Below are 12,061 nucleotides of genomic sequence, written 5' to 3' on the forward strand. Positions count from 1 at the left end.
TGCGGATGTTGTAGAGCATGAACCTACAGGAACGGGCCACCGCCTTGATGTTAGTTGAGAACGACAGGGTGTTGTCCAGGATCACGCCAAGGTTCTTAGCGCTCTGGGAGGAGGACACAATGGAGTTGTCAACCGTGATGGCGAGATCATGGAACGGGCAGTCCTTCCCCGGGAGGAAGAGCAGCTCAGTCTTGCCGAGGTTCAGCTTGAGGTGGTGATCCGTCATCCACACTGATATGTCTGCCAGACATGCAGAGATGCGATTCGCCACCTGGTCATCAGAAGGGGGAAAGGAGAAGATTAATTGTGTGTCGTCTGCATAGCAATGATAGGAGAGACCATGTGAGGTTATGACAGAGCCAAGTGACTTGGTGTATAGCGAGAATAGGAGAGGGCCTAGAACAGAGCCCTGGGGGACACCAGTGGTGAGAGCGCGTGGTGAGGAGACAGATTCTCGCCACGCCACCTGGTAGGAGCGACCTGTCAGGTAGGACGCAATCAAGCGTGGGCCGCGCCGGAGATGCCCAACTCGGAGAGGGTGGAGAGGAGGATCTGATGGTTCACAGTATCGAAGGCAGCCGATAGGTCTAGAAGGATGAGAGCAGAGGAGAGAGAGTTAGCTTTAGCGGTGCGGAGCGCCTCCGTGATACAGAGAAGAGCAGTCTCAGTTGAATGACTAGTCTTGAAACCTGACTGATTTGGATCAAGAAGGTCATTCTGAGAGAGATAGCGGGAGAGCTGGCCAAGGACGGCACGTTCAAGAGTTTTGGAGAGAAAAGAAAGAAGGGATACTGGTCTGTAGTTGTTGACATCGGAGGGATCATTTGACCTCTGCCATTGCCAACAAAGGGTATATAGCAAAGTATTGAGGTAAACTTTTGTTATTGACCAAATACTTATTTTCCACCATAATTTTCAAATAAATTCATAAAAAATCCTACAAGGTGATTTTCTGGATTTTTTTCTAATTTTGTCTGCCATAGTTGAAGTGTACACATGATGAAAATTACAGGCCTCTCATCTTTTTAAGTGGGAGAACTTGCACAATTGGTGGCTGACTAAATACTTTTTTTGTATATATATATATATATATATATACATTTTTTTTAACACCAAATACAAACATACATATATACGAACAACAACTTACAGACGTACACAAACAACAACAATCTCCTCTGCCTGCATTATTGTTTGCCACATGGCCTTAAATAGTATCAATTTGTTTTTCTTTGTCTCCCATGCTATTTCAATAAAAAAATGATTTTTCCATTGTGTTAAGGATGGCAGATTGATCAAACTTTTTCAATAGAACACTTTTTCAGTGACTTTCAAAACAACAAACTGTGCTCTCCCTCGTTCCGCGTTGCCTCTCAGTGAATCGAAGAAGAAACATGGAAGACCTGTATCCAGTTGCTGTTAAAAAAATGGAACCATGATGCTGTTTCCCTGGATAAGTAGTGAGAACCTAGAATGACATATTGAAGTCAACATTCTAGCTATGTTGAGGATGACCTCAATGCAAAAAAACAGCCCAGTCTGACCATGAGATGGCAAGCCCCTACTGCTGCTGAGGCCTGAGAAGTGTCCCTCACCCCTGCCTCTTATCTCCCCCGCACGGTGCAGTGCCAGGGCCCTACGACAAAACCCTGTCAAATTAGCCAACCAGGTGACTGAAGAGATGAGGGAGAAGAAAAATGGCAGCATTCAGCAGAAATGCAGATTTCTGGCCTATTAGGCTAATGAAAGATTAATGCTATAATTAAATAAAATGTCTGAGAGCAAATTTAGAGAGCTCTTTCTTCCGTGGTTGAATATAGCCACATATTTTGTTAAAATAGTTGCTAAAAATGTTCCTTATGGGACACTATAATTCACATGATTTTACGTATAGCTGTTATCGATATGATAAATCTGGCTCATCTTTTATTGTCTAAAGTGGACAGCTGCCTGCAGATCCATGTCATCATCTAATGACATACAAATCTATGCATCAGCTGGGTGTGATACATTCAGTCACAATGGCTCAGGATGAGTTAAATGCATTCAATTGTACAACTGACTAGGTATTCCCCTTTCCCATGTATGTATGCAGAATAATTAGATACTTAAAGCTTCAGCCTGGGATCTGGGAATGTGTTTCATTTCAATTCTTGATATAGAGTATACTCTGTCACTACCATTTTGTTATTTTTCGAATACCAGAATGTAGCTTTAAAACCAGTGTGATCTGGGTTGTATGGGAACAGACCCCTTCTTCCTTCTTCGAGAAGCAGTCATTGATGGTATACCAGCCTATTGCTGAACATGAGGTAGAGATCAGCTCACAGAGATACATTGGAACTTATGTCCTGACCTGATCCACTCACTGTGATCCTAATCTAGCGGTTGAAAGTTCACATTTAGATGGAACAGTTGGCCAAAGTCTAGAAAAACTCAAAATCAATGATGGTTATCTTGTAATGGGAGTCAACTTGTTGTTTATATTGATTTTCATTTAACGACAAGGTTCCTAGAACCATGGCAGAGGCTGTGTCTGAAATGGCACCCGCCTCCATAGAAATACATTAAATGTGTTATTTTTAATTACATGCGCTATTCCTTATGCACATTCAATATTCCATTGTCAAAAGAAGTGCACTATATAGGGAATAGAGTGCCATTTCGGATGCACTCAGAGTCTCTACAGTACACACAGTTGGATATAGATAAGTTCACTTCAATTCAAGGATGCCCAGCATTGCTGTTTAGCTCAGAGGAGAGGGTCAACTTGTTACAGATTAGGAACACTTACATTTAGACGGAGAGTAATGTGTCAAGCAGTGGTATTATGTCGATGTCTCTTTGAAAGCACATGAAACCACTCTTTATGAGAAATGACATACCATATCCGAACTAGGCAGCAAGTGAAATATAGTCCAAGATATTGACACAATCATTTATCCCTGCATTGTGATCTGTAGACCTGGGTCACTCTTTTGAAACGCACACCAATTCTTTTCGATTCTTTCCCTTCCCTGCCAGGCTTCAGGAGGCGGCGTCGATGGTACAGATAGGGAGGTACAATGTGTCTAAAGATCACTTCTAAAGCAGCTCTCCTCCCTTCTTCTTCTTCTTCTCCATCCGAACTCTCTTCAGGATTCTAAAGCACCCCGAAGGACAAGAACATTCAAAAGAGCCCCGTAACCCCATTGTCACTGAGGACAAATTCGAGTGACGGCCTAGGCCTGGGCTGTACCCCATAAGACACTCCCCACCACACACACACCACACATGCCATCCTTCAATCTCACCGTCAGATCAACTGTGAAAAAGACTTTGAAAACTTTCCATAAGAGCGACAGGCCTGATTGATGAATGAGTGATCACAGGTTTTTAGACAGCAAAATGCTAACGTACCACCAACGTCTTTCCTGTCCTTCAGAGTGCCCTGTCCCCAAAGCGGCCTGTCCCAATGGTTCTGACTGGTGGTCCCAGGTGGCTTCAGGACATCACCTGGCTGGCAGCAGAAGATGGCAAGAACAACTGTGTAGTGTACAGCATAGGTACGTAACCTATTTGTTCTTTCACTAATACTGTACTATTGGGAACAGGTCTCCCTCGTAAAGGTGTCTATCGACCTGAGGGGACTTCCAGGTTTAGTAAAAGCTGGAGTAGAAAATCTTGTCTTTAACACAAACTGTAGTAATCAACTTCCCTGGAGACTGTGAGAGCAGGGATGTGTCTTTGGGGGTCTTTACATATAGTTGAAGTTGGAAGTTTACATACACCTTAGCCAAATACATTTAATCTCAGTTTTGCATTTGAGTCTATTTGTTCTCAGTTGACTCTTTTTTTTTATTCAAGAAGTTTTCAAGACACCGACTATCGTTTATTGTAAGAAGTGGTGCATTTATTCAACATATTACTTCCTTTACAGTTTTCAATGATTCTGTATATTTAATGTTGTTGCTTAATATACCGCTTACAGTTGCAATTCGTTGTCATAAAGAAGAGTGTTGTCCTTGATTTTCAACTGTAAGCTGTCTGTATATTAAGCAACATCATTGAATCTATACAATCATTCCATATTAACAACAAACATAAACATGACATTTCCATGAAATTAACACCCCTAAAATGTGTAGAGGCATAATGTTAATAATTCACTTCAGTTATCATTGTTTGACGAAATCAAATCTCTAAATGCTTTTTAACATATGAAGACTTCAGGCAACGAGAAGCTTTTCAGGTCACTATCAGTTATCTTAGGACACAGAGCAATACTGAGAGTGAAGAATAACAGAACATCTCCACCAATGTCATATTCTATTATCAGTCTGTTGAAAGAGAATTGCCTCCTGAGGGAGACTCCACAGACACAGCATCGACAGTAGCAGCCAGTCAGTGTGCTGCGATTGTGTTTAATTAAAACACAACAGAGATGAACTGAATCATGGTTCTCAGAGGGAAGTTAGTCATGAATTGTACACAGCGGTAATTGATTGGGTTTAGCCACAGGTTCTGTCGTTATAGTCAGGCTGGATAGAGACTGGATGGGGTGGCAGAGGATCAGACAGAAAACAGAGGCCTATAATCTATAGCTGGGCAGTGGGTAGTTCTGTCACTGAGATAATGCCAATGTACAGTAGATTGGCTGTGGATGGGTGATTTTAGAAGATGTTTTAAATATTGATAGTTTACTCATCTGATCTATTGTAGCTACTGTAACATGCTAATAATGTATTCATATTTAGTGGACAGACGCACGTGACATAGGATGGTATGTCAACAGACTGTGGTATGCAACAATTAATGAGGAATTTCTCACTGCTCATTTGGACAAATTACAATTTAGCAGGTGTTTGCATATTTTCAAATCTTGGAATTGGAGGGGACATTTGGCCCATGGTTTGGCTCTGATGCATTTACTCAAGATTTTAGTTTTGGGTTTCTGAGATTAATACTGTATATGCCAACTGTTCTTGGTGTTTGTTTCAAAACACATTTATAAAGCAGGGTGCCTCACATAATGTCATCTTTGCTGGTGACTTCAATGTGACTTTCTATAGAGGTTTTCAATGCCTTTTACGATGAGGTGCATTGCTTTAAAAATAGTTTTTCTTTTAATCGTGTCAGGATTTGTTACCAGATTTGATTGTGAGAATTCACTTAAACAGAAATGGTGAAACAGAATCTTATGCTCCATTGACTCCCGGTGCCAAAATGGCAGCACATATTATTTATGTGTTTTTATATATGCTCTCTATACTGTCAGAAGGCTTTTGGCTTATCTTGAATGACTGTCAGGGCCTGCATGGGATGTCAGAGGAAAGGAAGGAAATATATGAGATTATTAAGCTCTGCTGGATGTTGTCGGAAGGTCTGACGACACGTCATAAAGCCCGGTTTGATCAATGCTGGACGAGGTGACAAGACTTAAGTCCTTATCGTGCCCTAGTCCCTGATGCTCGTAGACGGTTGTTAGGACTAGGCAGGGGGTTTAGACTGTTCATTAGATGGTAGCCAGGCCCTAGTCGCTGCACTTAGATGTATCATCGCTCCCCCGTCTCGCTCCTCCTCCCTTCATCCCCCTTCTCCCTGACTGATATGTGACAGCCTTCTGGAAGTTGCTTGCTCTGAGGAAACATAATGGAAGTGCGGGGTCGGGACGCAGCAGGGTGAAACTGAGGCCAATGTCAGAAAAATGTCTGGCGTTGCAACAGGGAGATAGAAATTGGTAGTGGCTTATCAGTACAGTTCCTGTTTTGGGCGATGGCAGGCTGTTGTAGCATCTAGCAGGTATACAGTAATATGCTGCAGCTATGTATTTTTCAGATGTTGTAAAACTGGGTCTAAATAGTAGTTACAGTAGTGGGTCTATATTACATACAGATACTGGAAATACATTATGGCGCCGCTGTGGTTTTCAGTCAAATGTCTTATTGGATCTTGGATGTTGTAGAAGTTTGATATCAATGTTTTGCTTTCACACTCCCACACTTTGAGGAAGTGAGAAGTAACAGCACCAGAGATCCTGGCACAGGGAGTAAAACGTAACAGCCCCAGAGATCCTGGCAGAGGGAGTGTAAAGTAACAGGCCCAACAGGAATAATCCTGGCACAGAGATGGGCAACCATCCTGGATAGAGGGAGGGAAGAAGGGAGGGAGAGAGAGAGAGAGAAGGAGGAAAGTATCTGACAGGACAGGAGGAGTGATCCCTTAAGCTTTTCAGGAACAGAGGATGCCTCTCTTTGTATTTCCCTCTTTCCTTTTTTTAACCACACAAAGATTATGATGTGCTTTGTTTATTATACATCATGCATATCCCTCTTAAGTGTTCCAGAGCATTCCTACTTACCTCAAAATAGCTCATTTTTAAATGCAATTAAAATATCTGTATGCATGAATATGCTACAGTACCACCTCTTCAGTTTAAATTATGAAAATCAAAAACATTAGGATTACATTTCCAGGAACATAATGATGTGTTAAATGGGCCTCAATTTGATCATAGTGTTACTGGTTACACCAACCAAGGACCAACTAATTAGGGCTACGTCCTTGCTGTAATCAAGCAAGAGCCAGGGCTTACATAGTAACTAGATGCCATAGATCAAATGATGTATCCATCTACCCACAACCAACTATACAACCTTCTGCACCAACCGTGGCCACAGAAAAGTATAGTGTAGTATACCGACACCCTGAGAGTAAACCTGGCCAGTCTCTGTTTGACTGATCCGAGCAGAGATACACTACATGACCAAAAGTGGAGTTGGTCCCCCCCCCTTTGCTGCTATAACAGCCTCCATTCTTCTGGGAAGGCTTTTTACTAGATGTTGGAACATTGCTGCAGGGACTTGCTTCCATTCAGCCACAAGAGCATTAGTGAGGTTGGGCACTGATGTTGGGTGATTAGGCCTGGCTCGCAGTCGGCATTCCAATTCATCCCAAAGGTGTTCGTTGGGGTTGCAGCTGTTCGTCGGGAGCTCCATGAGCTCCATTTCATGAAGCTCCCGACGAACGGTTCTTGTGCTGCCTTTGCTTCCAGAGGCATTTTGGAACTTGGTAGTGAGTGTTGCAACCGAGGACAGGCCAAAAAAAATTTAAGCGCTACGCGCTTCAGCACTCGGCTGTCCCGTTCTGTGAGCTCTGGTGGCCTACCACTTCGCGGCTGAGCCGTTGTCGCTCCTAGATGCTTCCATTTCACAATAATAGCACTTACATTTGACCGGGGCAATGACTTGTTGGAAAGGTGGCATCCTATGATGGTGCCACGTTAAAAGTCAGAGCTCTTCAGTAAGGCCATTAATTCTACTGGCAATGTTTGTCTATGGAGATTGCATGGCGGTGTTCTCGATTCTGTACACCTGTCAGCAGCGGGTGTGGCTGAAATAGCCAAATCCACTAAGTTGAAGGGGTAAATAAAATAAAGGGAACACTAAAATAACACATCCTCGATCTGAATGAATTAAATATTCTTATTAAATACTTTTTTCTTTACATAGTTGAATGTGCTGACAACAAAATCACACAAAAATTATCAATGGAAATCAAATTGATCAACCCATGGAGGTCTGGATTTGGAGTCACACTCAAAATTAAAGTGGAAAACTACACTACAGGCTGATCCAACTTTGATGTAATGTCCTTAAAACAAGTCAAAATGAGGCTCAGTAGTGTGTGTGGCCTCCACGTAACTGTATGACCTCCCTACAACGCTTGGGCATGCTCCTGATGAGGTGGCGGATGGTCTCCTGAAGGATCTCCTCCCAGACCTGGACTAAAGCATCCGCCAACTCCTGGACAGCCTGTGGTGCAACATGGCGTTGGTGGATGGAGCGAGACATGATGTCCCAGATGTGCTCAATTGGATTCAGGTCGGGGGAACGGGCGGGCCAGTCCATAGCATCAATGCCTTCCTCTTGCAGGAACTGCTGACACACTCCAGCCACATGAGGTTTAGCATTGTCTTGCATTAGGAGGAACCCAGGGCCAACCGCACCAGCATATGGTCTCACAAGGGGTCTGAGGATCTCATCTCGTTACCTAATGGCAGTCAGGCTACCTCTGGCGAGCACATGGAGGGCTGTGCGGCCCTCCAAAGAAATGCCACCCCACACCATGACTGACCCACCGCCAAACCGGTCATGCTGGAGGATGTTGCAGGCAACAGAACGTTCTCCACGGCGTCTCCAGACTGTCACGTCTGTCACATGTGCTCAGTGTGAACCTGCTTTCATCTGTGAAGAGCACAGGGTGCCAGTGGCGAATTTGCCAATCTTGGTATTCTCTGGAAAATGAAAAACCTCCTGCACGGTGTTGGGCTGTAAGCACAACCCCACCTGTGGACGTCGGGCCCTCATACCACCCTCATGGAGTCTGTTTCTGAGCCGTTTGCACATTTGCGGCCTGCTGGAGGTAATTTTGCAGGGCTCTGGCAGTGCTCCGCCGGCTCCTCCTTGCACAAAGGCGGAGGTAGCGGTCCTGCTGCTGGGTTGTTGCCCTCCTACGGCCTCCTCCACGTCTCCTGATGTACTGGCCTGTCTCCTGGTAGCGCCTCCATGCTCTGGACACTACGCTGACAGACACAGCAAACCTTCTTGCCACAGCTCGCATTGATGTGCCATCCTGGATGAGCTGCACTACCTTAGCCACTTGTGTGGGTTGTAGACTCCGTCTCATGCTACCACTAGAGTGAAAGCACCACCAGCATTCAAAAGTGACCAAAACATCAGCAAGGAAGCATAGGAACTGAGAAGTGGTATGTGGTCACCACCTGCAGAACCACTCCTTTATTGGGGGTGTCTTGCTAATTGCCTATAATTTCCACCTGTTGTCTATTCCATTTGCACAACAGCATGTGAAATGTATTGTCAATCAGTGTTGCTTCCTAAGTGGACAGTTTGATTTCACAAAAGTGTGATTGACTTGGAGTTACATTGTGTTGTTTAACTCTTAGAACTCCCCATCCCGGATCCGGGATCGTGACTACAGCTCAAGCTCATTACCATAACGCACAATGCGAAAAAATATTCCTGAAAATATTTAACCTCCACACATTAACAAGTCCAATAGCTCAAATGAAAGATAAACATCTTGTTAATCTATCTCTATATCTATAATCTACCCAGCAAGTCAGATTTCTAAAATGTTTTACGGCGAAAACATAGCACATATTTATATTAGATAACCACCGAAACAAAAGGCAAGCGGGTGTTAGCTGCTAGCAGTGTTTTCTATTCAATAATAATTTTTATATGCATATATTAGCAATTTTGGGAAAAAATATTTTCAGTTTACTATGGGTACGCACTTTCTCCAACAGGGGCAGTATAGAGGGGGAGCTCTAAGAGGTTATTAACTTCTTGACGCACCCATCCCGTTAGCGGGATCATTTTCATCAACAACCGCTGAATTGCAGCACACCAAATTCAAATTAAATTACTAAGAATATTACATTTTCATGAAATCACAAGTGCAATATAGCAAAACACAGCTTAGCCTGTTGTTAATCCACCTGGCATGTCAGATTTCAATACATATTTTCGGCGAAAGCATAACAAGCGTTTATGTAGGAACATCTCTCTCATCTCACCTAGCAGCCAAGTAGATAGGTCACGAAAGTCAGAAAAGCAATAGATTAAATCGCTTACCTTTGATGATCTTCGGATGTTGTTCACTCACGAGACTCCCAGTTACACAATAAATGTTCCTTTTGTTCCATAAAGATTATTTTTATATCCAAAATACCTCCATTTGTTTCTCGCATTATGTTCAGAAATCCACATGCTCGAGCGGTCATGACATCATAGATGAAAATTCCAAATATTATCCGTAATGTCCACAGAAACATGTCAAGCGTTTTTATAATCAATCCTCAGGTTGTTATTATAATATATAATCTATAATTTATCAACCGGGACTGTCACTTTTTCAATAGGAGAGGAAGAGACAATGGCTGCCCCACTCTGTTGCGCAAGCAAAACTCTGCGAACACCCAGCTATCCACTGACGCTATGTTATCTTTCTCACTCATTTTTCAAAATAAAAGCCTGAAACTATGTCTAAAAACTGTTGACACCTTGAGCAAGCCATAGGAAAAGGAATCTGGTTGATATCCCTTTAAATGGAGGCAAGGCATCCAATGGAACAGAGAGCTTTCAGGAAAAACAGCACCAGTCCCTCCTGCAGCAAAGCACCACCACAACATGAGGTCCTTCTGTAGCTCAGTTGGTAGAGCATGGCGCTTGTAACGCCAGGGTAGTGGGTTCGATTCCCAGGACCACCCATACGTAGAATGTATGCACACATGACTGTAAGTCGCTTTGGATAAAAGCGTCTGCTAAATGGCATATATTATGATGCTGCCACCACCGTGCTTCACGGTTGGGATGGTGTTCTTTAGCTTGCAAGCCTCCCCCTTTTTCCTCCAAACATAACAATGGTCATTATGGCCAAACAGTTCTATTTCTGTTTCATCAGACCAGAGGACATTTCTCCAACAAGTATGATCTTTGTCCCCATGTGCAGATGGAAATTGTAGTCTGGTTTTTTTATGTCAGTTTTGGAGTAGTGGCTTCTTCCTTGCTGAGCGCCCTTTCAAGTTATGTTGATATAGGATTTGTTTTACTGTGGATATAGATACTTATGTACCTGTTTCCTCCAGCATCTTCACAAGGTCCTTTGCTGTTGTTCTGGGAGTGATTTGCACTTTTCTCACCAAAGTACGTTCATCTCTAGGAGACAGAACGCGACTCCTTTTTGAGCGGTATGATGGCTGTGTGGTCCCTTGGTGTTTATACTTGCGTACTATTGTTTGTACAGATGAACGTGGTACCTTCAGGTGTTTGGAAATTGCTCCCAAGGATGAACCAGACTTGTGGAGGTCTACAATTCTTTTTCTGAGGTCTTGACTGATTTCTTTTGACTTTCAATTATGTCAAGCAAAGAGGCACTGAGTTTGAAGGTCGGCCTTGAAATACATCCACAGGTACACCTCCAATTAACTCAAATGGTGTCAATTAGCCTATCCGAAGCTTCTACAGCCATTATATAATTTTCTGGAATTTTCCAAGCTGTTTGAAGGCACAGTCAACTTAGTGTATGTAAACTTCTGACCCCTTGGAATTGTGATACAGTGAATTATTAGTGAAATAATTTGTTTGTAAACAATTGTTGGAAAAATGACTTGTGTCATGCACAAAGTAGATGTCCTAACCGACTTGCCAAAACTGTAGTTTGTTAACAAGAAATGTGTGGAGTGGTTGAAAAACACATTTTAATGACTCCAACCTAAGTGTATGTAAACGTACGACTTCAACTGTATGTGATCAATACATGTTGATGATTTCATTCCTGTGCTGTTTGTAACTACCCCTGTACAGTAGGTTGACTGATAACTTGAACCAGGTTTCAGGCAAGTGCTTACAGTTTGAAGCTTATTTTTAAGTGGGCAGCTTGATGAAAGCCAGTCAATATTCAAATCACCCAGAGAATATACCTCTCTGTTTATATCTAATACATTATCAAGCATTTCACTAATTTTATCCAGATGCTGATTGTTAACACCTGGTGGTCTATAGCACCCTCCTACAAGAATGGGCTTTAGGTGAGGCAGATGAACCTGCAGCCATATTACTTTAACAGTATTTAACATGAGATCCTCTCTGAGCTTTACAGGAATGAGGTTCTGAATATAAACAGAAACACCGACACCATATGTATTGCTTCCACTGTATCATCAAAGGTATTATCTAAGTGAGTTTCAGACATAGTCAGAATATGAATGTCATCTGTTACTAACAAATTATTGATTTCATGAACCTTGTTTCTTAAGCTACATATGTTAACGTGGGCTGTTTTGAGCCCTTTTCGTCTGTGATGCTTACTTGCTTTACTGGGAAGCTTAGCAGAAGTAGTTATTATCATGTTATCTATGTTAGGGGTAAAGGTTGACGGAAGGTTGCCGACGTCGACTTCGAAATTGTAGGATTAGGCACGCGGCCGCAGACCCCTAGCGACGAAGGTGCAGGAAGATCAGACTCCAGGATGGCCAAACTATTCGTTGTTTGTATCA

At 42.8% G+C, this 12,061-nt stretch overlaps 1 protein-coding gene across 2 annotated transcripts in view; it reads left to right on the forward strand.

Annotated features, from left to right (window-relative positions):
- Nucleotides 1-12,061, forward strand: part of LOC118399161 (zinc finger protein ZFPM2-like) — a 107,775-nt gene that overhangs the window by 74,879 nt on the left and 20,835 nt on the right. For both annotated transcript variants that reach the window (XM_035794995.1, XM_035794996.2), the window contains one exon: nucleotides 3,425-3,545. In XM_035794995.1, coding sequence (XP_035650888.1) covers nucleotides 3,425-3,545 — 121 coding nt within the window. The remainder of the gene's footprint in view (nucleotides 1-3,424; nucleotides 3,546-12,061) is intronic.

Source organism: Oncorhynchus keta, chromosome 20 (genome assembly GCF_023373465.1).
Source record: "Oncorhynchus keta strain PuntledgeMale-10-30-2019 chromosome 20, Oket_V2, whole genome shotgun sequence".
In the NCBI taxonomy this organism is placed as follows: domain Eukaryota; kingdom Metazoa; phylum Chordata; class Actinopteri; order Salmoniformes; family Salmonidae; genus Oncorhynchus; species Oncorhynchus keta.